Source organism: Labrus mixtus, chromosome 1, assembly GCF_963584025.1.
Source record: "Labrus mixtus chromosome 1, fLabMix1.1, whole genome shotgun sequence".
NCBI classification, from domain to species: Eukaryota; Metazoa; Chordata; class Actinopteri; order Labriformes; family Labridae; genus Labrus; species Labrus mixtus.
In genome coordinates, this window is record NC_083612.1 from 27,234,797 (window position 1) to 27,262,361 (window position 27,565).

The 27,565-nt window shown below is 39.5% G+C and overlaps 1 protein-coding gene across 1 annotated transcript in view; it reads right to left on the reverse strand.

The window, feature by feature from the left end:
• LOC132975995 (transmembrane protein 266-like) overlaps positions 1-27,565 on the reverse strand; it is a 42,504-nt gene that overhangs the window by 9,199 nt on the left and 5,740 nt on the right. Inside the window, exons 3-7 of the mRNA XM_061040944.1 lie at positions 20,777-20,968; positions 4,176-4,330; positions 2,938-3,011; positions 1,457-1,513; positions 823-961 (exon numbers count right to left, since the gene is read on the reverse strand). Of these exons, the coding sequence (XP_060896927.1) occupies positions 823-961; positions 1,457-1,513; positions 2,938-3,011; positions 4,176-4,330; positions 20,777-20,968 (617 nt within the window). The remainder of the gene's footprint in view (positions 1-822; positions 962-1,456; positions 1,514-2,937; positions 3,012-4,175; positions 4,331-20,776; positions 20,969-27,565) is intronic.

The window sequence follows — 27,565 nt, forward strand, 5'->3', positions numbered from 1 at the left end:
GTATACATCTGATTATATAAATAGGATATGCATAATGAAATAATAAAAGCAGAACCTGTTGGAGGTTGGAAATGGGCAACAGGACAGCAGGTAATTGTTGAATATAGATTTTGGGAAATAGGTTAGCTGAGCTCAAATAGTGCAGCATAAACTGCTTATTTACACTTCATGTGTCGCTTCAACAAACAAGATATGATTTACTAATTTGGGAGCTTTAGAAGCGCTGGTGGGCAGACTTAGTCACATTTGGACAGAGCTAAGATAGCTTTTTAAACCTTTTCACAGTTTGTACTGCCCTTAACTCAGCAAACAAGTTGCTGGCAGTAGCCTCAGCAAACTTCTCCTAACAGAAAATGAACACATTTCCTAAAACATCAAACCTTTAAGTAAGTCCCCTGTCTCACTGCAGCTGATCCTGTATGCAGCCAAAGGCCAGTCATGAAGGTGACCTCTGAACAGATATCGAACCAGCTAGCATTAGCATAGAGACGAATAACCACTTAATTCATTATGGCCCCTCTGAATCTACTCAACTAGACCCTACAATCAATACAAGTTAAAGTAGCAGCGTGGCAGCAATTTACTAGTAGATGTGATCAATGGCTCTGTGGTCTGAAAAGTAAATAATTTGTATAATCATGGAAATAATGGGATCGTTTACGTCTTTCAAGACCAGCTGATTTGTATGCATGAGTGCTCCTCCTTTGAGAAAGATTGGGTGTTTTCTTGAGAAGCTCCTCACAATGAATCATCCTTATATACAGGCCATTCATACAACGCAAACAGAGTAGACTACACAATGTTTTCTTTTCCCTGCCTCACCATCAATGATCCTCTTGACCCTCCAGATGCGAAGAGTGATGATGAGGCTGATGGCATCCCATGGGCTGCTGGGCCCGTTGGCCACTGTGGAGGCCACCATGGGGGCCAGGGACAGCACGATGACAGCGCCATCAAACACCTGAGGGAGTCACACACGCAAGCAAATACAAAAAACAATCATGTGTATATGTTGCTGTTTACATTAGATCCTCTGTCTCTACCTTGAATTAAAAAAATGCAGCTCCATGGTTGTGATTAAGGCCAAGTGTGCATGCAAAGAAAGTTGTTGGTAAAAATGGAAATTGTCTTAATTGCCAATGCGTTTTTGTTGCATTCAAAAATGCATACCACTCCCACTGCTGTACAATTCATGAATAATAGATATGTTAAAGTTAAAACTAATTTTGATATTTGGTTTTAAAGGAGCCCAACCCTGGTCGCCTGGGTCCTGTATGGAGTTTGTATTCTCCTTGGACAGAGCCAAAGGTAACAAAATGCATGAAGATATTCTACTAATATTACATGGGAGAGAAACATTAGATAAACAATACTTTAAGAGGTGGACAATCTAAAAATACTCTCTGAAACTTGTTCATCACTATCTGTCAATAAAAGACACAACACCAGCACTGACCTCTACTTTGTTCTCAATGTAGTCCCAGATCCCGAGCACTACAATCCTGAACACAGTCTGAAACATACAGAGATAAGCATTCAAATAGACAGGTAAAAGTCTTCTGTTACATTAAAAAATCTCTTGTGCTATTCTCAGTCTCTTGGGTTCTCATCACTTCCAACAACCTTCGTCGAGGCGTGTGAACATAGACTAAAAAAACTGAGAAAGACTTGTGAGGCACAGTTCGCTCCTTAAATGCTTCTTCTACGGTCCAAATGTTTACTACGTTAAAATGCTAAAAGTAAAGCTTGACATTCTAAAAATAGCTGAAATAAAAAGATTTGATAAGCAAAAAATATGTTTCAGTAAAAAAATTAAGTAAATACAGTGACGGTTAGAGAAGAAAAATAATATGATGAGCTTTTGATTAATCACAAAGACATCACAGAGAAGAAAGTAGACAGCCCTCCCATGCTCTTTATTTTTTTGTGGCAAATATGCTCCTTGATCTTTGACAACAAAAAGGAAACAAAACACCTGTAATTTGATCACCTGTCACAATGCACATTGTGCTCCGTAGATGTTGTTGTTAGATCCTTTGTTGAGCTGCATCATTGATTCACACTCCAATTAGCATGTGGTGTCATGTGTGACCGGTCCTGCTAATCCATCATGTTGAATCCATGTTGAACACTATTGGACATGTCGTGAGGGGTGCGGGGGACTCAGCCCACATGTTAGAATCCTGCTCTCTGATTGGTGCAGAGGGAGCGGCTGGTGATATGTTTCCTCTATCTAACACCGTCCCCAGATGACAGTTCCTCTGTGATGTCAGTGGGCGAGGTGTTTGGATGGATCGGATCACTGTAACCTCATCCCCACTGCTCATTAAGCTGGGCTTTAATTATTGCTCCGGCTGGCTCGCTGGTAATTAATGTTAGGTTTAGGGCGTTTGGGCTGAGGCTGTCAGGGTAATTAGTTTGCACAGGAGTGGAGGCCTGTGGGCCAAACTCTCCCCTTTCCATTTTGTTTTTTACAATTTCACAGCGGTGATAAGACAATATTTTATCAAACAATGACCAAAAATTAAATTTAAACCTATTAAACTTGAGGTTTCAATAATAGACATTTTACTACCCATCAAGCCTTCAAGTCTTGAGCTTAAGTTTCACCCTGACAAGAGAATGCTTGATAACAGACTATTCTGTAAGTATCATGGCAACGACTTATTGTAGTTGCATCAGGCATGTTCTAGGTTTGCATTTCAACAGATAGGATGTCATCTACAGTGAAATACAGTATGGATATATTTAATTCAATTGTGTAATAAGAAGAAATAAAGACAAATCTAATGTGTCACTTAAAACATCAGGATTTTGTTCCCTTAGGTATTGTGACCATTGAACATTAATCAAAGAGCATGGAGGAAGAAATCTAAGATGAAGAGAGCAATCAGAGATTGTAATAAGGTTTTATGGACAGCAATAGACATGACTTACCTCTGAGAAGAAGAGTGAAAGGATGATAAGGCTGATCCAATGGATAATGCTGGCAAATTGGAAAGCATTGGAAACTGTTGAGAGAGAAGAAACGTGACAAAGGAGAAGAGGACACTAGAAACGATAGAGGTAAAACATGTTGTTTCTATCTTTACATGTATAAGGTGAGTGCATAAATGAATTCAACCTGTATCCACCCATGTTCTTGGCCACTAATCCCTTTTTGAAATCTCTATCCTGTTGCCACCTTATTGCCCACGCCTCTATTTGTCTCTCTGGACTGTCAGCAGCTAAAGCACTACATTACAGTAGATCTGAAGTCCAGCGGTGCCCACACTCAGACTCAGGTATCATCAGTGCTGGATGCTAGCCAGTAATCGATGGGGACGTGTGACTGCTGCCATTGACAAGAGTCCCTGTTTATTATCAACCCTCTCCATCACTCTCCATCACAGTCATTTACCAACAAACACCACCAGCTCCTCTGTGACTGCCGGGACATCACACTCAGCAGTGATAGAGAGAGGAGACACTAAATGTACGTATGAGGGATTAATTAATAAACACCTAAGCTATTTAGTCAAATAAAAAGAGGGCCACAAATTCAAGGTCACACTTGTAGTAGTCTATATTATATGTTATATTATATTAGCCAGTTACTTTTACAGTAATCATTCATTTACAAGTGCCATATTGGTGTATATTAAATGTCTCTTATCTACCGACTTTTACAAATCCTGAAAAACTCAGATGTGTCAATAAAGAAAAACTGCCGAATGTTAAAACACTCCATTAAAAAACAAAACTTTACTAAAGCATCAAAAGGTTCTGAATAAAAATGTATTATTTTTTTCTTTTTAGATTTATTTTTGGGCTTTTTCTGCCTTTATTAGAGAGATAGGACAGTGGATAGAGTCAGAAATCAGGTAGTGAGAGAGAGGGGAATGACATGCGGGAAAGAAGCCACAGGTGGGATTTGAGCCTGGGCCACCCGCTTGGAGGGCTATAGCCTCCATACATGGGGCGCGCGTGCAAACTAATGCACCACCAGAGCCCCCCCACACACACACACACACTTGATTCTTAATCACATTTATAGATACAGTTGTTGTTTGTTGAGGTGTTTGTTTAGTGAACGTCACATAGTGCATTGCTGGAAATGAATATGCACTCTCAGCAATTCTCCCTGTGATGAAATAAAGATTAAAATAAGAAAAATAAATCAGCAATATATTTACATTGTAAGAGTTTGGTGTCTATGAGCAGCTCCAAAGACAGGAAAAGCACCACCAGGATGACACAGGCCACCAGGATACAGTTGAAGCCAGCGCTGAGCAGACAGACCTGCCACAGGGCCACACGACGACCGCAGCACGGCTTCAGCCAGTTTGAGCTGAAAAGAGAAAACAACAAACATAATATTGTGTTTTGAACCGTATATAATAGATTTGTATTAGTCTATGTAATCAAAAAGGGAAGCAGATGAATAAAATAACATTTTACTTGTAATAACAGTAAGGTGAGCCAAAACAATTGATTTTGCAATTTAAAGCACAGCTTAATCAAAAGGAGCAAATCATTCATCTTCAATAGCAATAAATTCAATTATTTGAGGTCAATACGGCTGCTAAAGAAAAGATAACTGGTGCAAGTATTGATTGACTGACAGACTGAAATGTGTATAATTAATTATTTTCCTGCAAAGCATGTTTAACTGACATTGTTTACGGATGAATCTATACAGGTATTGATTCCCAGTCTAAGTGCAATACTGATTTGTTATTTGAACTTCCTGATACGACCAACAGAGGGCGATATATTACGCTTAGGTAAGGTGATGTCTGTTGAAAGAGCAAAGTGTGGTCAGAGGCAGCATTGACAGAGGAGGGACAGTGAAGCTCTGTGATCTGGTGACTTGACCATCAGCCGTCTGTGTGAGCGGAATATTGATGGACTCCTTTTAACACGGTAATGAACAGAGTCACTGTAGAGGATGCTGCCTGGCAGGATATGGGCAAAACCAGTGCCCCAAGAAACAGGTCAAAGTGTGACATACAAAAAACAAATTAAATCAACACATAGATTTATGACTTTTCTTTGTCCATCTATAGAATCAGTACTTTCACTGAACTATCATAACACATGTGAGAACTCCCTATCTAATGATAGAATATTCAGCCTTTAACTCAGGGAACGTGCTCCAGAGATGTAAAAAAAAAAAAAAAAAGCTCTGTTTTTCCAGGTACTGTAACAGTACAGCATTTTAGGCCACTACAGCGTCTGGCGAGATGACTCAATATTATTTAAAAATAGTGGTGAGCCTTGCAGAGCAGCTACTACGAGGCTGACAGTAGGAGATGAGAGAAACAATGCCTCTCACCAGCTCTCCAGCTGGAGTGGAAAGTTGGCTCTGCCCACTACCTTTCCCTTCTCCCCATGCCCTGGCATGCAGAAGACAGACGTTGGCAGAGCATTTCTCTCCTCTGATCACGTCTTCATTCTGTAGCGTGGTGCTGAAATGACCTGCAACAGTGGCAAGATGGCTCGAGTTCTTTATGTGCTTTAAAAAACAGAAAGCGTCTGTTATATTTGTTCTGTTTTTATTAAGTTTTCATTTTAATAGTTGTATCCTTGAGTTATGTTTAATTAAGGCTGTTTACTAATGGGAGACCAAACTTTACAGTATAGGCATAAGATGAATACGACTCCAAAACAGACCAAGAGCCTTGACTGCAGCTGATTTAATGATGAAGCAATCATTCTTCCAGGGAGATACTTTTTATGTGCATCTAACTTCCTCATTTCTTATGCACAAATGCTTTATTGAGGTCAGTAAATAAGTTACTAAAAAAAGTTAATACAAACAAATATTATGATTTTAGCATTGGATCATTAAATGCAAGGCCCTGATACCAAACAACTAGTGTGACCACAAATGTGATGTGAGCATATACAGTAATGGCTGAGTAATAAACAGTAGACGCTTTTAAAGTCTCCTCATGATTTTCTCCCACCGTAACACATTTTTCTCTGGATATGGGTAATATTTCCAACAGCTGTTGAGTCCATCACTCCACCTTTCCACTGGCTAACAGAAGACATTATTCATCCAAGACTGGCACGGGCAGAGCCACAATCCTGTAAACAATGCAAAGCTAATCTAATAAAGGCGTAATCATGCTGATAGCAATCATCTTCTTGGCTGAGGGCGGGGTGGTGTAAATGCACAAGCTCCAGATGGTGCAGAATCTGCTCCACCAGAGTCTTGGCGAGATTGCGTATGGCAGGTATTGTGCCATACAGAAAACCAGGCCTACATTAAACACAGGGAGTTCTTTATTTTTTTATTCTGTTAATATTTTACTTAAACTGGATTTCAATTTGGTAATGGACGTGAGTTTGGTGTGATGCTCTATGCTGAAAAATAAACACGTAAACTCTAGTTGAGAACAATTTTGACTTTTGCAGGCAAGCTTAACGGTGATGCAGCTTGTAGGCTCATGGGGTCTTTGTAGACATAAACACAAAAGCTATTTTCTCAAACGTGCCAGCCGCATATGTTTCCCAAAGAAAAAAAATAGAGCAAACACAAGCAGCTGAATTTGATTTCCAATGTTAAGCCAACATATTAAAATATATATTTAAATTATTGTTGAAAAAATAAGACTTTTAAAACAACAGTCACTGAGAACTAGAATGCATATCTATTAACCAGTACTCAAAAACTGAAAACATAACTTTGTTGATGTGATCATTAAACTTGACTTATAGTTTCTTCACTCAAACAGGAACTGAGTTAATGTTCTCACTGAGCTACAATGCAAATATTAACTGACTGCTGTTGATTTGTTCCACCAGACCAGTTTAGATTTGTTGCCCTGCTGAAGGCCACCTTGACAGTAGCTGAAGGTATGTGGAGTCATTCATTCATCCTCTACTCCTCAATTTTCAAGCACACTCTGGGGATTTGCACCAGTCAACCTCCACTAATAACCTTCTCCAACCTTTATGGATTTGTGGCTCCACACAACAGCTCACAACATACAGTAGAGTCTCATCAAACCAAACTGTTTTTTTTATCAGATCCTCGTAGTAAGAATGTTTTCTAAAGTTGACTCACAACAATGCTATTTCTCCTTTTGCGTCATGTTAGCGCAAATAAGACTGCAGGCAGTGAAATAATATCATTTATTTCTCTTCACCACGGTTGAAGAAAAAATAGGAGTAAAGAAAATCAGTGCATTTCAGCCATTGAAATGTTTCATTGCCTCAAACAACCTCTATTTCCAGAGGTTATGGTTTTTGCAAACTTCCACCATGTGATTAGATAGTCCATCAAAGTGCATCTTGAATCAAATGATTTCACGCTTCACTCAGCTGCTGCAGGCAAGCAAAAAAAATAAGAATAATCACCAGAACAATAAAACTCCTTGAGTGGGAGTAGGGAAGGGAAGTGGTAAAAGTGAAATACTCTTTTCATTTACTTTATAAGGGAGTATCCTTCTCTGGGCTGTAATGGCACTAAGAATCCTAAAATATTGCAGACAGCCCCAATGAGAGCCTAAGAATATGGTACTTAAAGGGAAAGTATGCTTTAGTCTTAATTGTACTTCTTCCTTCAAGTCCGTAAAATAGAACAGCAAGCCAGATTTCAGACACTCTGAGGTCTAGAGTCTAAGCTCCCTCATTGCACCCAGTAATCCAGTCACTAAGTTTAAAAATACTTGTCCCCTTCCTTGTTGTCACTTTGTTGAGAAAATCAAACCACTCTCATACATGTTAAATATATTGCATTACTCGTGGCCAGAAAGCTTAAAGTAGAAAAGAAAAGCCTGCAAACAGCTAGCCTGTCTTCTTATGTGTAAAAATCACTGAGGCCCGGGATGGGGAGTGGTGTTGTTGGAGTGTGTAGTCAGACTATTTTTTGGGCGGAAGCGGTGACTTCATGTCATCTCTGTTGGTTGCCTAGCAACAGCACTGTAAAACACTTCGGGAAGTGTCTGCTCCTGGCGTATGTTTATAAAATAGTTTTAGAGGGTTGGTTGGGGCGTAAATCACAAGTTCTCTCAATGCAATATTTGAACAATTCTTTGACTCTCTATATGCTGATTGGACAAATCCTGCCACATTTTGTTTTGATTGAATTCATGTGACTGACATCAAATGTTCACAAAGGTCCATTTTATACAAACAGTTACAAAATCAACTGAAAAAAGTAAACCACATTATAATATCACAATTCTATAACAAAAAAGTAAAAACTGGACTTTTTATTCTTTACCTTATGGCAGAGTAAGGCTACCTTCTCCCTGTCTTTATTATAGGCTTAGCTAATAGTTCATTGGGTATCCACACCCTAGGGTTATAGGGTATCGCTCTATATTTAGCTAAAAGACATGAGATTGTTTTAAATCTTCACTCCTTATTCTCTGAAAGAAAGTGAACATTTACAGTATCCAACTTTCCCTTCAGATTGGTATAGGTGTTTTTTTCCCAGACTGATGAGTGGCTGCATCCAATAAACTTCCAGTAGTAGAGTTTAACTAAACAAACAGCATGTACTTGAAATCCTTACAGACTTACTTCTAATAATCTGGGCCTCACTTGTTCACATTTCATGGAAAGGCGGCATTCTAGCTATGATCAAATCTAACACTTCAAGAAGCTAAAATGATTCAACAAAGAAATAAACCTGTAAGCTACAATCTGCTTAGCATTTATAGTATGCGCCATGTTTTTAAAAGCTATACCCCAGAAGCTCATACATCTCTCTCTCACAAACACACACACACACACACGCACACACACACAGAGTTACATATGAATTAGAGATGAGAGTTCACAGGCAGTGCGAAACAGTCAGCTATTATACGTTAGACAAATAGGCTGAATTCAGTGAATGTGTGTGTCCTTACTTCATGTCACGCCAAAACTAGTCCAGCCCAGAGGGGATGCAGTCAGATGCTGTCGGTAACACATGCAGTATATTAATGAGTCTTATTAAAGACTGAACAGGAGCAAATGTTGTTTCTCTGACCCGCTCAGCCCTGACGGTCTGACACAACCACCTGGCCCAAGTCACTAGCAGACAAGCACAAACAGCAGACAAGGTCACCCCTTAAACTCCATGGTTTTGACATTTTTCACAACCTTGTTCTGTATTAATTTACAAACCAAAGTCATATTTTTATTTTAATATTGGTCCAATGACACTTCTATTGGGAGAGAAACACGAGTGAAATGTCTAGTTCAGCCCTCTCTTTCTGTCTTTATCTCTCCTGCTTTCTTTCTCTGTCCATTCACTCTTCCTTTACATCCTTCCTGCTGCCAGTGTGTGTTCAAGCAGGTTGATATAGCCGTCACTGCCTTCCACTGTCGGAGAGATTGAGTGGAGCTGGACAGGGAAACAGAGGAGCGAGATTAAATCAGGGGAGGTAATCGATACCAGCATGTCGAGAGAGCCTCCGAACACTGGGACTTTCAGACTCACAGCCCCCCGATGGTCTCTACAGATAAAGTACTCCACTGAAGGAGAGGGAGTAATATTGCTTAAAATTAACTTATCCACAGTCGACACCAGTGAATACATTTTATTTGTATATGTTCATATGCATAACATTTTTAAATCAGGAAGATATATTCTAATTGATAAATTAGAGTCCCTTATTGGGAAAAAAATGTGATTCTGTGATTTCAAGTGCACTGCTTTGTCTTTTTTGCCATTTTTGTTATAGCAACTTAAAGGAAATAATTACTTTTTATTCAGGCCAGTATATTTGATTCATCTATAAACATAAAATATTTCAAAATTATACAAATACAAGCGTTTTCTATTTTTAACTCTTTACTAAGTGCCTCTTACATTATTGATTTTTGGGGGGTTATGTGTATTTTCTTTAGAGATAATTCGATTGTGGGCCATCAGAGCTTCCTTTTGTTAAACAGGTGTTTGTTCATTTCAACTCCAAGACACTTTTTAATTTCTCAATGATTGAATCCTCCTTCTCTTCTCATCACATTAAACATCAACAGCTGCTCCCAAGATAAGTGCAGAGAAATACTTGGTATTAAGGGAAAATATAATCAAATAAAATGTGTCAAAAACTGAAACTTGTGAATACGATTTATCAAATGGTTTCTCCCTAAAGAGTGAAAATTCTCAGTCGCTCTCTTTCAGACCCCTGATACAGTGATGCTCCTGGACAAGACACAAACTCACACTGTAGAACTTTTATGCCTCACAGGGATAAATACATGCCAGCCAGTGGATTCTTAAACATGGTCATTAGTATTTAGGATTTAATTTATGGGATTGTATGCCTTTACATGATAGAACAGTGGATAGAAAAGGAAATAGGAGGGAAAGAGAGAGGGATAGCATGCAGGAAAGATACCAAGAGTCAGACTCAAACCCGGACTGCCCGCTTGTAGTCTCCTAGTGACCTAACCCCTAGGCCAACACGCCCCACATGGTTATTATAATTATTCCTAATCAACTATTCAAGTAAAGTGCAATAAAGAAAATAAAAAAAGTGTTGTTTTGAAAACATGAATAGGAAGAAGCACACTGTATAACTTGTGTTGCTGCAGTCTGTTTCCAATAACAACAAGCAGAGGGAGTAGACAAGGTTTTTTTTTTACTGTGTCAATCACAAATTTTAATTTTTGCAACTTGTGAGTTTTCTTTCACATGAGTTCTATTATTGGCTAATCACCAGGAGTGCTTTGAAACTGGTGAGACACAACTATTTCTGTAACGTGAGTTGTGAATTTGAATTTAGAAGTTCAGTGAGAACATCGCAACACTTTTAATGTTGCGTTACTGTGCAAGAAATGTGACCCCAGTGGATGAAACTAACAGAGACCCAGACTGAGAAAGAGAAAGAGAAAGAAATCTGTAAAGATTCAACTTTCTGTTTGAAGGGTTAGTTAAGTTAAGCATTCATGGTCAGGTTTCAGCGTTTGGAAAGTGTAGTTCAACAAGAGTTCAGTGCCACCTCAGCAGCACTGTGAGGTCGTTCTTCAGCACAGTGGGTTTTTAAAGGTTTCATAGCTCTTGCTAATTGGCACCTCATACCAATGGTAATGTTGTTTATTGTTGGTTCACTCAAGTCAGTCGATTTATACTCTGGAAATTATATGGGGAATGTGGTTGATTTATAGCAATCAATTAAATAGTTGTTAAGGGATTCCAGTCGTCTGATGAACAAATATTACAAACCAGAAGCTAGAAACATTGATTTGGTCGACTGAATCAGAGTTCTTACACCCATTAAGAGAGCTTTAATGGAAACATTGCCGTTGATTTTCTACCAAACAATTGAACTGGAAGAATCGGGTAGTTTTCTGAAGATTTACATCAAGCATAGTCTTACCACTTGTTGTATTAAATTTACTGAAAATATTGCCTTAATAAATGCATTTAGAATTCTTATTCATGTATTATCCTAATTTGATGTATTTAAGCTTTTCACTGTTTTTTGTGTGTGCATGTGATGTGCATGTACAGCTAGACAGCCCACATTCAAAAAGGTTTTCAGTGTGTATGAATGAGTTTTTTGGGAGGGCACAGGTGCACAAGTGACCGTCTTCTTCCTGATGAAGGGATCATGAGTGTGTCCCTTTTCAAGCAAAATCAGTTTTCTGATGGCACACACACACCACAAATAAGCTACCAAACATGCAGCATCCTATCCCCCCACTGAAACAAATGAGTCTACAGCAGGCTCCACATTTCAACAACCAACGCACACACACTCACAAACACACAATGCCTCCTGCTAAAGCAAGCGTGGAAAAGGATGGAGTACCAACTAAGCATAAAATACATGCTGAGTTTCCCTGATGCTGTCAGATTGCAGGTAATTAATTTTACATTTGAAAGGTTCCCCATTACCATTGCCTGTGCACCATTGATCACAACACATCAGCAGGGAAGAGGCGAGCCCATAACTCCTGCAGCAGCAGCTTCTAGTGGAAACACAACCAGAGGAATACATGACTGATCCTGGAGTCAAAATATACATCTCTATGTCCCTATAAATGCTTAGGAATAGACTGTTTTATATATTATACATTATGTACCTTTTTATAACAACAGTTTTGTAGCATTGGAAAGCAAGAGAAGAGCTACTAGTGTCTCTTACTACAGGTCATAATATAGATTGTATCTAACCTGCAGCTATACATGAAGAGTTGAAGTTTACCATGGGCACTTCCTCTTACACAACAAGGGCAACTGGTGTTCAGCTTTTCCTCACAGTCCTGTGGGAACGCTGGGGAAAGACTCATTTGTATGCTATAAGGGGACTGGAAGGTCACTGTGTGTGTGTGTGTGTGTGTGTGTGTGTGTGTGTGTGTGTGTGTGTGTGTGTGTGTGTGTGTGTGTGTGTGTGTGTGTGTGTGTGTGTGTGTGTGTGTGTAAGTGAGTGTGAATAAGTGTATTCTTTATCCTATGTATACATGTGCATTCATATGTTAGAGCCAGTTGAGTGCACTTAGTTATAGCACACAGATGATGTCACAGATGAAGCTCATTTAAGATGCACAAACCAAATGGGTCACACTTTATATTAAGGTGCTTGTAATAAACATTAATTGGTAATAAGACACTTATACGACCTTATTAGATTCTTATTAACACAAATAACTCTATATAAGTGTTAATAAAAGCACAATTGAAACATCTATTATTTCTTATAAGATGCTAGAATCAGAATCAGATTTATTGGCCAGGTATGCTTAGACACAAGGAATTTTATTTCGTTGAACTGTGCTCTCTGTGTACAAATGTACAAGATTAAATACCAACAATAAACAAAATAAGCAAAGACTAATATGCACAAGACTAAATAAGATAATAGTGCAGTGATATATGCTTGTATAGGTCTGTATTAACAGTGCACATATTGTTTGTGAATAGTCGAGTAAACTACAGCTGATATTTGTTTTTGATTTTGCAAATATTATCTAATTTTTACTGTCTAGAGCAATGATGAATGAAGGTAAACCCTACTTCAATCAAACATCTTTCATGTAGTGTTGTAGTTTTAGGTCTAATGGGATATGTAGACACTGGTTTGTTCATTGAAAGAGAAGCAGTGTGATACAAGGGCAAAGTTTTGCACAATTTCAAAATTAAGAAATACCATTAATTAAAAAAATAAATGCAACTATTTTTGGAATCTCTCATGTGAAAGGTTTGACTTGTCCATTTGTCCTCAAGACAGACAGAAAACGATTTGACAAACGATGAACACTTAGCTTCTCCCTGTGGCAGAGGAATTAAGAAGCCTGGAAGATAACAGGGAGGCCAGTTACTCCCAGGTTGCTGTCTCAGACTACTTCCTGTGCTCTCTAATTAAATCAGGCCAAATTGGCTCGATCAGGTGAGAGCCTACAGAGAATGTATTATTTCAGAAAGCAAGAGTTTAACATTCGACTTTTTTCCCTCCCCAACCTCTAACAAAGTTGTAGTGAGTGGAGTAAAAATGCTGCTAAGGGCCCAAAGTCAATGGTTTAAAAAAAATCCTTGTATTAAAGAAGTAGTGTTCAAACTAACTCCCTGATGTTAGGAGGGGTTCCTTATGTCCTTCTAATGATATTGTTTATTAACAAACGTCATGTAGAAATAGAGAATCTTACCAAATTGTGCTTTTACATTTAATAAGCAGGAGGACACGAACACTGAAGAAACAATTCAATGTGCACAAATACAATGAATTTAAGTTAAAAGGCATGGTGTCTAATAGAACAAGTTAGATTTTCTTGCCCTGTCATGTTATCATCCAATGCTATACATTTAAGTTGTAAAAAATGTTAAAGCTTTTTTGACGATAAACTCTTCCTTAAAATTGCAAGGAGGCCAGTGGTTGTTTTTTTCCAAAATGGAACATTTGGACCCTTGGATTGAAGCCAGTAGGTGGCACTTGTTTTTTTTTCCTCTTTCCCCTCTTTGCTCTCTACAAATTTAGATGAACCATCTGGTGCATGTTTCTAACCCTGGACTCCTTACACATTTGGAACAGCCGTATCAGCAACATATGCTTCTGTCTCCACGTCTGGCAACCACACAGCCATCACTGGGATGGGAGGTGACATCATTGTACTGCTCAGGTGTGCACTTGTCATGGTTGTGGGGGATGGGGTTCGATCCATTCAGCCATTTAAATTTTAAGATCTTTCCACGCTGCATGCTTTTATTCGGGTCTTATACCATGAGTTCAGACTATTTCAGTCCAGATAAGTACACTTATCCCTTCTTACACTAGCATCTCTCTCCATACTCTGACCTTTTACGTACCTTCTCTCCACTGGCTTCCTGTTCGCTACAGGATTGATTTTAAAATTTTACTTCTGGCTTTTAAATCATTAAATGGCTCAACACCTCACTACCTAAGTGAACTACTACATGTTCATGCTCCATCCAGAGCACTAAGGTCCTCCAGCTGCTCCTGTACGTGCCCAAAACAAGGCTCAAAACTAGGGGCGATCGAGCCTTTTCTGTTGCAGCTCCGACACTTTGGAACAGATTACCATTTAAAATAAGATCTGCTGCCACAACTGAGCAGTTTAAGTCACTTTTAAAAACCCATTTCTTTTCCTTGGCTTTTACCTCTAGTTGAGTGTTTTATCCCAGCAGCAGTGTCTATTAGAACTTTTACTATTGTTTTGTGTTTTAATTCACTTTTAATTTTTGCTTTTACGTGTTTTTATGATGTTTTGGATGTAATGTATTTTACCTGATTGCCTGATTTACTGTACAGCACTTTGGTCTGCCTCGGCTGTTATAAATGTGCTATATAAATAAAGTTGACTTGACCTTCTAATATGTATCGTAGTTGTTTGTAGGCAGATATTTTTATTCCACTTAGCAGGAATTGTAGCTGCTTGTGAAGTTTAAGTTTTGTGAAGCTTCCTGAAAAGCAGTTGTTTCATGACATGGCTTAAGGTCACGTTTACATCCAGAGCTAAATTATACTCTGCGTTTGATTTTTCATTTGGACAGCTACAAATTTAAAAAGTATAACCAAATATTTCCATGTTAACCTGTCATTGTCACATAACTTACTGCCAGTCTAACATGATGTGGCTGCTGTTGCCTACAGGATTTAGTCCATTTCATGAAATGTTCCAGTTCAGTGCATTTGTACACGCCAAGGGTTTATATGTTTTAATTTGTAACTCAATATTAATTTTCAAAACTCATTTCTTGTCTGAACCAATCATACAAGCCAAACATATTTATTTATTATTTTTTTTAATTTTATTAAACTTAGGTTTTTTAATTTGTTGTTAGACACTCACGTTTGTCACCAGTGACTATTAAGTCGCCAGTTAAAACAATCAATGAAAGCTTTAGGTGAGTTCAGACCCATCAAATCTCCATCGCTGCCTTTTTTTCCCCCACCAGTATCATCCTACACAAATACAGACTGAAACGCACCAATAGAACCCTACAACCCAAAAAAAAAAAAAGTGAGCAAACAAACAAAAGCAGATTGATGACTAGGAGGAGAGTGGGTGGCCATGAAAGTGCTGAACACAAGCCCACGCCACCTTGGTCCTCCCAGCATTTTTCCTAGACAGGAAGATGGATGGGCCCAACTCTATTAATAACCACACTCCACTTACCATGACGCCAAAACTGCTAACACTGCAACTGCCCCCTGATGCTAGCTAGAACAACCACCTCCCACAAAGTCGCCCACGTCTCTCCTGATAGCAACACTGTGTTAGGCAACAACACAGTAACGGGTGCTGGAAATCTTCAACGTGTCCACCTTTCTTCACCTACAATGCAGGACTGTGAACCTAGAGGCTCTTGGAGGTTTGTAAAGGAGCCTCTGGTAGTTTTGATCAGTTTGATATGTTTACAAGTGTGTGGTACACTCTTAGCATTTAGATAAGCTTCAGTGCAGGTTGGTTTACAGCATTGGACAGGCATACCTTTTATGAAATTACGGCCCAAAATGGGTATTCAAAGATGAGATTTCAAGAGAAAAAAATGGAAGAAGTAAGAAAAAAAAAAAGAAAATCAGGGAAAATTTAAAAATATGTAGGAAGGTGGTGAAAAGTAGGAAAAATAGCCCTTCCTAACGTACAGAAGCATCAATGAAGGAACACTATTGTTCCTAATCAGATGTGACAGCCCAGTATAAACAGGAATAAGAAGTGAACCATGATTACAGAGGATACGATTAACATCCAGTGCAGTGAGGAAGAGTTTTAAGGCCTGCCCTTGTTCTACCTCTCTCTGTGTATAAATACTCTGAGTGTTGTGTCACTGTTCATCATGCATGTATAAATATATGGATGTGCGTGTGTGCGCGCGTGAGTGTGTGTGTACGATCGAGGAGGGGATGTGTGCGAGTCATTGCTTCTCCGTCATGTGAAGTGAGGGCAGCACATTATAGGAAAGATAGCAGTAAGGTCAGCTCCACCTTCACGATGCTTCGGGCTGTGATATGCAAACATGGCTGACAGTAGGTGCTTCATCACAAGGTGGCAGTTTGACACAGGAGCCTTTTCTCTTGATTAATCCCTTCTGCCTGCTTCCTGCTATGAAATACGTTGCAACATTACAGTGTACACACACCATTATACACAAAGCTCTACAGGTTTAGTATCTATTCTTAGAAATGTAGAGAACATTTAAAAACAAACTTTGTTTTCAAGGAAAAGTTAACAAAACTGATGAGTTCAATCATTTTGAAACACTACAAGCTGGTTAATTGAATTTGAAGTTAAACTTTCAACTCATCCACAAAATATACATTTTTATTTAGTATATTTTTTACTTCCATTAATTTTCTATCTGGAATGAAAAGGTGAGAAAAGTTTCACTGACTATGAGACATTCCTAAACTTCCAGTGAAAATAACTCCCCACCCAATGAGGCAGCACCATGTTGATGAAACACCTTCACCGTGGTTGTGACATTCTCACTGTCAGCATCACGCGCTCTCATTTTGCCAAACATCATTGCTGAGCTTGCCTCAACATTTCCCATGTGCAGCTTCCTTCATGACGCTCCTTTAATGTGTCAGAAAGCCAATGATCCAGTTAATGCAGCCTGGGGGTTTAGTTGGGAGGGGGGGGGCGGGGGCAATCCACTTTCCCAGGTAGAGTCAGTAGAGCGGCCAACAGATTCCTCTTTCACATATACTTTCATTTTAATGGCTATCCCACTTCTGCTGTCTCAACTTCACTTCATAGTTCCACACGCCCATAAAAGTGTTCATTTCCTCTGCCCCATTTCCCTAAAGGTGAGTTTTACAGTCAGTCTCCCTGCTAGATGGACTCAAGCGTTTTCCATTTTGCATCCTGAAAGCAAATACAGAAATGGGCCTGAAGTTGCTTACATTCTGTAATGACAGTCAACAAAGTCAACTAAGGGGTAGCTGGTGTCAAAGCCCCCAACTGCCGCAGGAAATCGTTGTAAAACATGATGATGGTGCACAGGCATCGTGATCATGGATGTCATTAAAGCAGACTAATGACCACTGTCTAGGAGGAAGATCGATACGGTAATGAGGAGATGGAGGCACAGGCGTAATCACCGTAGGCCCCAGCGGTGCTGAAATCCACAGAATATAAAGAATCAGTTCCTTTGTGGGTGGGGGGGGGGAGCCGGCTGACTGACACAATCAGTGAGACTCTGTCTTGCTATCTTGCTGTTTCTGGCGACTAGTTCTTAATGTCAGAGGACGCCTCTTTGCATGTCCTCAGCTTTCTCTCTCGATGCGGATCCTTGCTTCTGGTCAGTAATCGAAACTCTGTCTAGAAATCTCACAGGTTAGCACTTACACCTGATGTGATGCGAGAGCCGCAAACAGCAGGTGTTCTTGATATTTCACCTCTATTATCACAGAGAGAAAGAAAGAAAGAGGTATAGGAACCTCCGATGCAAGTTCCCAATATAATGGCAGACACAAGGCTTGCTAATAGTGATTAATGAGAGGGATTAGTGCAGCGTTTAAGGTATAGTGGAGATGTAACATGCACATTACTGGAGCTCATGCCTGGTGGTTCTAAATGGAATTTCATTAAGCAAAAGAAAGAATGATGAGTTTTACAACTCCCACTGGCAGCATTTGTACAGGCCGACATTTTGCACTAATGACTTGAATATGAAATAGTGACCCCATCGCACCGAGCACAGTTTGAGTAAATTGAGCTCACTGGTAAAATAACCTTCACCGCGGTGACTTGTAAATTGGTTGTAGGAGCTTCTTTCAGCAGGGGCTCAGGACCAGGAGGAGAAATTTTGCATCTCGCCCTCGGACCAAAGCTCATTTGAACTTATTGGTAGTTTCATATTTTGATTACCCAACAACAACAGCAGGCCTGTGACCCAGTTATTAGCCGAAACTTAAAGGTATTTCACAGGTTGAGCCACAGTAGAAAATGCTGTATGCATAATTAATCACTGTACACCAAATGTTTTCGGTAAACACACACACACACACACATCTATCCATTATGCATGGAGATGGAAATACTTGCTATAACTGACACTGATATGAAATGGGACACGTGAGGGTTGTGATACAGTCACAGTATGAGTGTCGGCACCGCCCACTGTTGACAGTGCGTCTGTGAAATCCATCTGTTTCTGGCCGTCACTGGCTAACTGCAGGGAACCAATGGAGTGAGACCTGATATGGTGTCAAACAGAGTATTTGGATGAAGAAGGGTGTATGGATTTGTTGTGTGTGTGTTTATGTGCATCATGGTGAGAGGGTGTGTTAAGAGCCAGGTTTGAGTCACAGTTACGGGACAAAATGGAAAGACGGGACAGTGGGCAGGTTTTAAAAGAGGGGGGAAAAATCTGTTAATGTTGTGACTAATCAAATGGATAGCTGTGATGTGACCTCATATCCATATGCCATACCAGGATCTCACACAATCAGGACAAACAGAAAAACAAACAGATGCAATGCAGGCTTTTTTGGTCGATTTTGCATTGATTTTGATGTCTGTATTACTCATCACTTTTGGTTTGTATTAAGCTGCTTTCTGATATCATGAACTTGAATTGTATGCAACCTATATGATTAAGCCTTAAGGCTCATTATTGCATGATACATTTAAGGCTGATGTAGAAGAAAGAGCGGCCTGGAAAAAGAACAAAGGTTCTACATTATCAGAACTTTTAACAATATTTTAGTAAAGTCACCAAACAAGGGTATGTGAGTTAGAATACAACATGAAGCAGCCTGCTTTTGAACACTTATGTGAGACCCAATAAAATAATGAAATATGATAGTATGTTTAGTTAAACAGGGCAAATGACTGGCAAGAAATGTAGAGTGCAATGTTTTCGGTTTTTCTCATAACAATCGCTCCTACTGTAAGCAGGCAGGGTTAGGGGATGGGGGGTGGGGGGGTATTACATAGTCTAGAATGATGAATAGATCTGACTTAACTTATGGATGCTGGGTAACCCAGAGGTTGTCACTTAATGATAAATGGGAGCCATCCTGAGTAACAGGGACAGCATGACAAGGACTGAGGCTGGATACTAAACACATGATGGATGATAATCTTGTATTACTATGTGGCATTTATTCAAGTGTGATGAGGCATTGACATGTGCATGTGTGTGTGTGTGTGTGTGTGACTATGTGTTAGATGCTTTTTGATAAAATCGTAATAAAATATTTTGGATGACAACTGAAACTATCAAGTTCTTATTAACAGAGAAACTATTATGTGTGAGGCACATTTTGCATATTTCCCCTAAGATATATGTACTGTATCCTGCAACACTGAACTATTTTGTGTCACAAAAAAGAGCGTTGTGGATGCTATTTAGTTTGAAAGTTCATTTGTGAAAGTACTTAAAAAAAAGAGGTTTGTAAAGCATGTTTTGTGTAGTGTAGTCAAAGAGCAAAAAAAGTGAAAAAAAGCTGAACTGTAAAACAATGTAGTTACACACAGTAAAAATGTTTGTGACTGACAATAGACAGATTGTAAAATAACTCAACACAGTAGAAGCTCTGGAGACAGAGATGTCTTGACTTTTTATCCGTGGCATAAATCAATCTTCATAAACTGTGGATCCTGTATTTCCTATAATACAACTTAATGACATCTCTTTGTCATCAGGTTGCCACCCCTGCTTGGAAAATGTCTCTGTCTCTCAGATGAGTGTTGTAGTACTCGAAATCTGTCTTGGTCTCCAGACCGGTTCTCGAGACAATCATTTTTACTCGGTCTTGTCTCGGTCTCGGACTACGGACTTTAAATCAAGGCTGGTCAAGACCACCAATGAATCTTTCTGGAATTAGAAAGAAATGAATTTGTTACTAATTAAGAGCAATACTGAGGTCTGCTAACGTCACAAAGAACACCCAGGTGGAGAGGTAAGAACAGGCCACGCTTTGTAACAGTGAAGTCACTCCTGGAAGTGGCAGCTTTCCCACACTTTCTGTTTGCTCAGGACTCCATCATGAAGGAGACATAGTAGTCATTGGTAGGAGAGCACAAGCAAATAATCTGTGGTAAAAGTGATGATTCGTAGGTCTGTTTTCTGTGCACACAGTTATGCAGCATCATTTTAGTAGAATCTTTTCTCTTTCAACTCTGTGTGATTCCAACAACGGTAAAAGTATTAAATCCATTTGGAGGACAGTTTCAGCGTCTGTTCAGCTTCCAAAAGACTTCATGAAAGTCATCTGCAGTATGTTAAAATACCACCAGTGTGTCAGTCACACCTCCCTGTAGTCTTAGTACACAGAAAAAGCACTTTGAAACAAATAAGTGATCACAGGTGTGTCACTCCAAAGAGGCTGACAATATAAAAAAACAAACAAATACTCCTAGTTTCACTCACCCTTCCCTGTTTTCATCTTCATCTGCGTTGGAGAGGAGCTGCGAGCCAGCCAATGAAAGGTCCAGGGCAGCGAGGGGCAGATCTCTGTAGCCAAAACTCACCAGCTGGACCGGAGGAGCCAAGCACTGGTGCTCATCCTCCACCGGCTGCGAGATGATCTCCAAATCTGACAGACCTGCCTGCTCCACTTCCCTAGTTACAAGCCAACAGCAGCAACACACAGACAAAGGACACGCGCAGGCACAGAGAGGAGAGAGAAAAGAGAAAGACATACATTAAAAAAATATATATATATTTAAACAAGAAACACACATTTAGAATTGATGCTATTCTGGAAAAAATAAAGGAGTAGATTCAAAAGCCTTACTTTCAGGAAGAAAAATGTTATATTCAGGTAAGCATTTAAATAGCTTAAATATCAAAACCACGGCACCAATCATCATGAAAGAAGCAGATTCAGCATAGATAACAGAGCAGAGAGAAAAGAACAGAAATGTATTTGCTGAAGGAGGTATATATGAGCACAAAAGCAGTGCAGATGAAAAGTACTTTAATTATTCAGCCCAGCAACTTCACTAAGAACACATTCTTATTTACAGAGATGGCCTCAGGGAGTGAGCGCAGGGTCAGAGAGGGTTACACACAAACACCCACTCAGCACCAGAGCGCTGCTGAGCACTCTTACCATCCTCCACTGTGCAGGACCAGAGGAGCTGCAGGTACACGCTGCCTTGCTCAATGACAGGGGGGCAGAGTGCTTCCTGATTCAACAGTTTGATTCACACTACATTTGAGCCACAGTCGTCAAATAGCAAACATGCAGAATTTAAAAACAACAAAAAAAACACCGCAAACAAAACCAAAAGCTCATCCACAAACAGCTAGCCAGTTAATGTTAGCTAGGATTATTACTTCTTATACAGAGGGTTGATTTCATTAAAAAAAGGGACATTTTTGCACTCTTAAAGAATGTGTATACATTTTATAAAAATAAGAGGCAATTTTTAAAAGTCAAAGGGGATATAAAATAAACACTTTTATATGGAGAATGAAATATTGAAATATTTTGTCAAGTTAAATAAATTATTACAGTTACTAATTTTAGACATTTCTTAAATCTGTGTCAAATCAGGTTTACACCTCACTTTTAATCAATGATTTCCATTTAGTGGACTTAATTTACCATGAAGGCAAAGAGCTTTTTAACCTTACTACTCTATGAATGATTGAATTCATTCATAAATGGCATGTTGGCTGTTAGACTAAAACCTATCCCATGCCCTCTAATCTTAGTACCCAGCCTCTGCCTGACCCCCTTCATCCACCTAGAAACTTTGTCCCCAAATAACCTCACACATGAAGGAAGCTCAGTTGTGGGACAGCAGAAAGTAACGCAGCATTTCCCATAAGCCCTAGTAAAAAGCTGGGCCATCTCAGTAAAGCATGGAGGTGGAACACAAATGCTGAGTGCAGCTGCAGACTGAGTGTGTGTGCCCTGTGGTGTGTATTTTTAGACCAGAGCAGATGCTGGTGTGGTGTATCATATCACGTCATCGCCTCTCCCTTTGTCAGCTGAGCGGATCCCCACTCTCCTTCAAACGTCAAAGGAAGTCGAGAAAAAAGGTGAATGAGGAGGGTAAACTAGAGGAGTGGGTGAATAAGGGAGGACAGGGGAGGGTGACAAAGGAAATAAGATACAAACAATAAAAGAAGACAGATTAAAAAAGTGAACGGAGAGAGTGACTGAGCTTAAAGCGGAGAGAAGTGCACGGAAAGGAGAGGAGGGGGAAAAGACAGGCACAAAGGTTCAGGGGGAGGACTAGAAGTGAGAAGTGGAAGTAGAGAAAGAAGAAGAAAAGAGAGAGATAAGGATAAGGGAGGTAAGAAGAGGACAAAAGGCTGCCAACAGATAGGGCTAAAAGAAAATAAAGTAAAAGTGTAGAGGTGATGAGACAATGAGAAAGAGGAAACAAGGTTTAAAAAAAAGTAGATGCCATTCCTTTCAGAGAGAATTATCTAATTCTAAGAAGAATCCATTAAGGAGACAGTAACAATTAGAAACTCATGCTTAGCTGCCATGGTATTCTCTATTTTACCTCTTAAGTGGACTTACACACGAGGAATGACCGGTGTGATTTAAGGAAAAGGGTTTTATGCAAAGATAATACAAATTCTAAGAGGGTTTTCCCAACAGCCATTTTCTTTAGACTGAATTTTTCCTCCTCAAAATGCCGTGACAGAAAGCACAGAGTGACCTGAAACAATCAGAGGAGAGACATGCAATCTGACAGAGAGGCATACCTTAAGGAAAGGACAGACACAGGTGAACAGGACAGATGATATGCAGGCAGAAAACAGATAACCACCACACACACACACACACACACACACACACACACACACACACACACACACACACACACACACACACACACACACACACACACACACACACACACACACACACACACACACACACACACACACACACACACACACACACACACACACACACACACACACACACACACACACACACACACACACACACACACACACACACACACACACACACACACACACACACACAGCAGTTTATTAAAATACACACAGATATAGTCAACGCCGACGGACCTTTGATGCAATCTAGAGTGACCTGAGCTGTTGGAGGTCATCCTATTCTCTGAAAGTGACTGTAGGGCAGCCTGTTATAAGAACCATGATGACAAACAAACCCACCAAGGCTGATCTGATCTAAACTCTGACTCTGTGACCTTAACCTCTGAAGAACATAACACAGTAACCAACAAAATACTAATCACTATAAGAAGGTGTGAGAAGAAACATTAAACATGACTTCTGTCCTAATTTTAAATTCAAGGCGCAGGCCGAAGTACTACAAGATTGAATATGTGCAGAAGAAAACATTTATTCACAACTTTTAAGCACGTGTGTCTTTTTGTTGTTGACAAAGTTGTGATCACCTGTACCTCAACACAGAACATTTTTTTCTCAGTTCTTGCATAAATGAGTATGATGACATGGACAACATTTCCTCTGCATTCCTTTCATTATGTCAGTTTGATTAACGTCAATCAACTACGGCAGAGTAGAGCTGATATTGTACCAGGCGGTGTAAACGAAAGAACAGGTTGGTTAAAGCAAGTTGAGACAAACCTGGCAGAAAGGTAAAAGACAACACTCAATTACAAAATAACTTCTGAAATGCTTCACCTGCAGACTGACACTCTATAATAATATAAATATACAAGTTAAGGCTGAGAGCACTTCTAAAAGTTTAGGTTCCAAGGAGTAGTCTATCATTTCTGCTTGTATAGAACACGGCAGCAGCATTTCTTCATTTTTGTTTTTCATTAATAAAAACCCTTTGGTCTCAGGCAGAAGTGTTATTGCTGTCTAGTCTCAAGAGCTGCTGCCCTCATCCCAATTTGATGGGATTATTTCCCTCGGTAAGCCGGCCTTACATTTCTTTGAAGACACATACTCTATACAGTCAAAAAAGATAGACACCGGAGGATGTGACGCTGTTGACTCATGGACAGTGCAATATGTGTTATATGAGTGAAGAACATGGATGCAAAGGATAAAGACAGAATATTACATTTCTCTGTAGGCTGCTGCCTCTGTCTATTCAGAAAATGTATTGATTTCAGTTATTTATTTCATTACACTATATGCATATGCAAATTATTCTGGAACCTCTCTGTTCATTTTCCATTTGAAAGAAACACACTCAATGGCTCGGACCAAAATGTTCCTAGATGCTAGAACTAATCAGAGCAGCAAAACGTGACACAGCAGTAGGCAGCTAGGCGTTTAACTAGTCCCATCATGCACACATATGTCTTCATAGTTTAACATAATACACACTACTTTGGCGTAACATGTTTAAAGGAGCAATATGTAACTCTAACACACAGTGTTTAGAATGGGTACTGCAGTCGAAATCCATAACATTAAATTGAGCTTCCCCCCCCCCCGCCCCCTCCTCCCTAGAGTCAAGTCACGCCGGTTTCCAGGTCGCGGACACTGAAGCTTCAGTGCTTAGCACGTCTGTCTTGAAACCATTCTGCGTTCTAACCTTTCTCCATTTTTCCAAAGCTTCTCCAATATTTATTCTAGTTTTACCACATTTCTGGTCGTGGAGCTTATTAGAAAAATGCAGAGGCTTTATAGGTTTGGGTAGAATCAGTTATATCTATTTGCTTTTAATCACAAACTCAAGATAAAAGAAAGCATTCACCCATTCTGTACTCCTTATTTTCCATTTAAAGGCCTTGAAAACCTTATTACTAAATGATCCCGTTGTGTATTATGCATTGCATTTACTATTCCCTGCCAGAGTTAGAAAACTTGTTTCTGTAAGTCGAGTGATTTCAGTATTTTGTGTTCCATCATGTTGTTTGATTCCAAGTGTTTTTGTGTGATTGTTGCGTGTCGAGTGATGACTTAAAAGGATGGAAAATAAACACAGAGGATTTGAATCAAAGCTTTCAGCGACCTTGTCTCACTTATCTGGAAGAAAAGATCCCAACCGCTTTTTTAAAAAGGTGCAACATTTTAATAAATCACATCCTTGAAACCTACCAGTCTCGTGAAATTAAACCTTCATTCCGTAGGTTCAAGTGTAACACAGCATCACTAAAAACAACTCTGATCTGGGACCAGTGCTTGCCCAAAAAAGATGGCCAAACTGACTAAAGTGATGCAATGTGTCCCACTGCAGTAAACAGATGGTAAGATGGACTGGTACATTGTTGTACTGTGGAAGTTGTTTATGTGCCTTGATGACAAATACCTCCACACTTATTTTACTTGGCAAAGGATTAATTCCCGCCCTGAGACTGTGGATACACAGCATTATGCCACAGTGGGTTGGCCTGATAGATGTTGTTTTCTCCACACCTCTCCTACACGCAGCATCTCATCCATACCACCTCTCATCTACAGCACAGCAGCAGGTTTGGCTCTCTTCCCAAACAATCAGGATCGCACACATAACTACTCATGACAGACACAAGCTGTCCAGAGCCCCACCAGCTCACAGCTTACAGTAATGTACCTGGTGAGATGCTGGGCTGCCAGTTGAGATATCAGGGAAACACAGATTTTTACAATGTCAGTAAAGTTCTTGGGCTAAGTTGTGCAATTTTGAGATATGTTTGATATTAAAGTAACATTTGTTGGGCTTGCTTCGGCAAGGTAATCCTTTAAGCGCTATACCATGTTTATATTGGTAAATGTTACTTTAAGGTGCACAGAAAAATGTTGAAATGGTTATATGGAATATTTTCAATAGCCTTTTTATTGTGTAAAACTTTAAATGCAATAAAGAAAAGAAATAAACATGAGCATGTGAAGGATAAAGACTACTCAAGAGCACCTTAAATTGTTCTGCAAACAAGTGTTGTAAATATACTTTTTTAACGTATAACTGTATATTTGAAAATAACTTTTGTGCACAAAACTCCAACTAATGCAGATGAAAAAAAAACCCAGAAACAAACCCACTTCTGTATCTATCCAAAGGTATTTTTGCAATCCTGAACATAAATCCTGACCTTTCTGAGTACCCTGAATGTTGTTACCTAACTGAAAATGGCAATTGCAAAATTCTCAAAAACAGACTCAAAAGACTGCATCTGCAGAAAAGCACCCAGAGGAAAGAAGTGATATTCAGGGGAGCAGGATTCCCTGGGGGGCGGCAGATAAAATTACATATTGGACTGTGGAGTTGTGGGCCAGGTAGGAAAGGTCATTATGTGACAAAAGTTGCTCAAGGGAATTCAGGGCCGAAACAGAAGGTCATGAAAGTAACTGGGAGCCAGTGGCACTAAAGAATTTTCTTCACCCGACTACTGGAGTGCCTCGCTCATACCCTCTTAGATCCTTTGCTATGAGACTGACGTGCAGGCAGCCTCAGGGAAAAGAAAAGGAAGACTTTGGCATTGTTTGGTCCTGAGCAATTTTTGTGTCTTTACACACTAAATGTTACAAAACATCATCTTTCTGACCTACTCACTGACTACAGCCCAATAAGATCAGCAGGTATGGGTCTGCTGAACTTACCAAAAGTCAAGACTAAATCTGGCGAAGGTGCATTTAGTCACCATGGTGCAGTTTTATAGAATAAACTATCCGCTGACCTGAGGTCTGTAGAAACTTTAAGTTCTTTTAAGAGTGGTCTTAAAACATTGCTTTTCTCTCGTGCCTTTGGTTGCTAGTTTTTCTTTGTGTGTGTGTGTGTGTGTGTGTGTGTGTGTGTGTGTGTGTACATATGGTTGGTGCATGGTCCCTGTGAGCACTCTGTGTTGTACGGGATGGGGCATGCTCCTTTTACAAATATATGTTTTGGTTTAACGTGAGCTCTTGAATCCACTTGTTCATTTATTATTATTATTTTATTTTGTTTTTTTCATGTTTATTGTTTTGTTTTTGTTTATTATTTTAAATTGTTTTTCTTCTGTACAGCGCATTGAGTTTACGTTTGTATGAAATGTGCTATACAATATAATTGAATTGAAATTAATTAGCGAGTATTAACATTGACCAGTAACCTGACTGAAAGTCGTTGACCACAGACGTGACAGACATTTTCAAGAAAAAACATTGAAATATTATACCTACTAACCATCTAAATACCTCCTAAAGATGTATTACACTTACTTAATATGAGCATTTTGGGATTATCATGGTGAGGCATAAAAACATTCTGAAGTTTGCCTTTAGCTCCTATAGAGCTTTACGAGAGCCGCTGGCTTGTCTGAA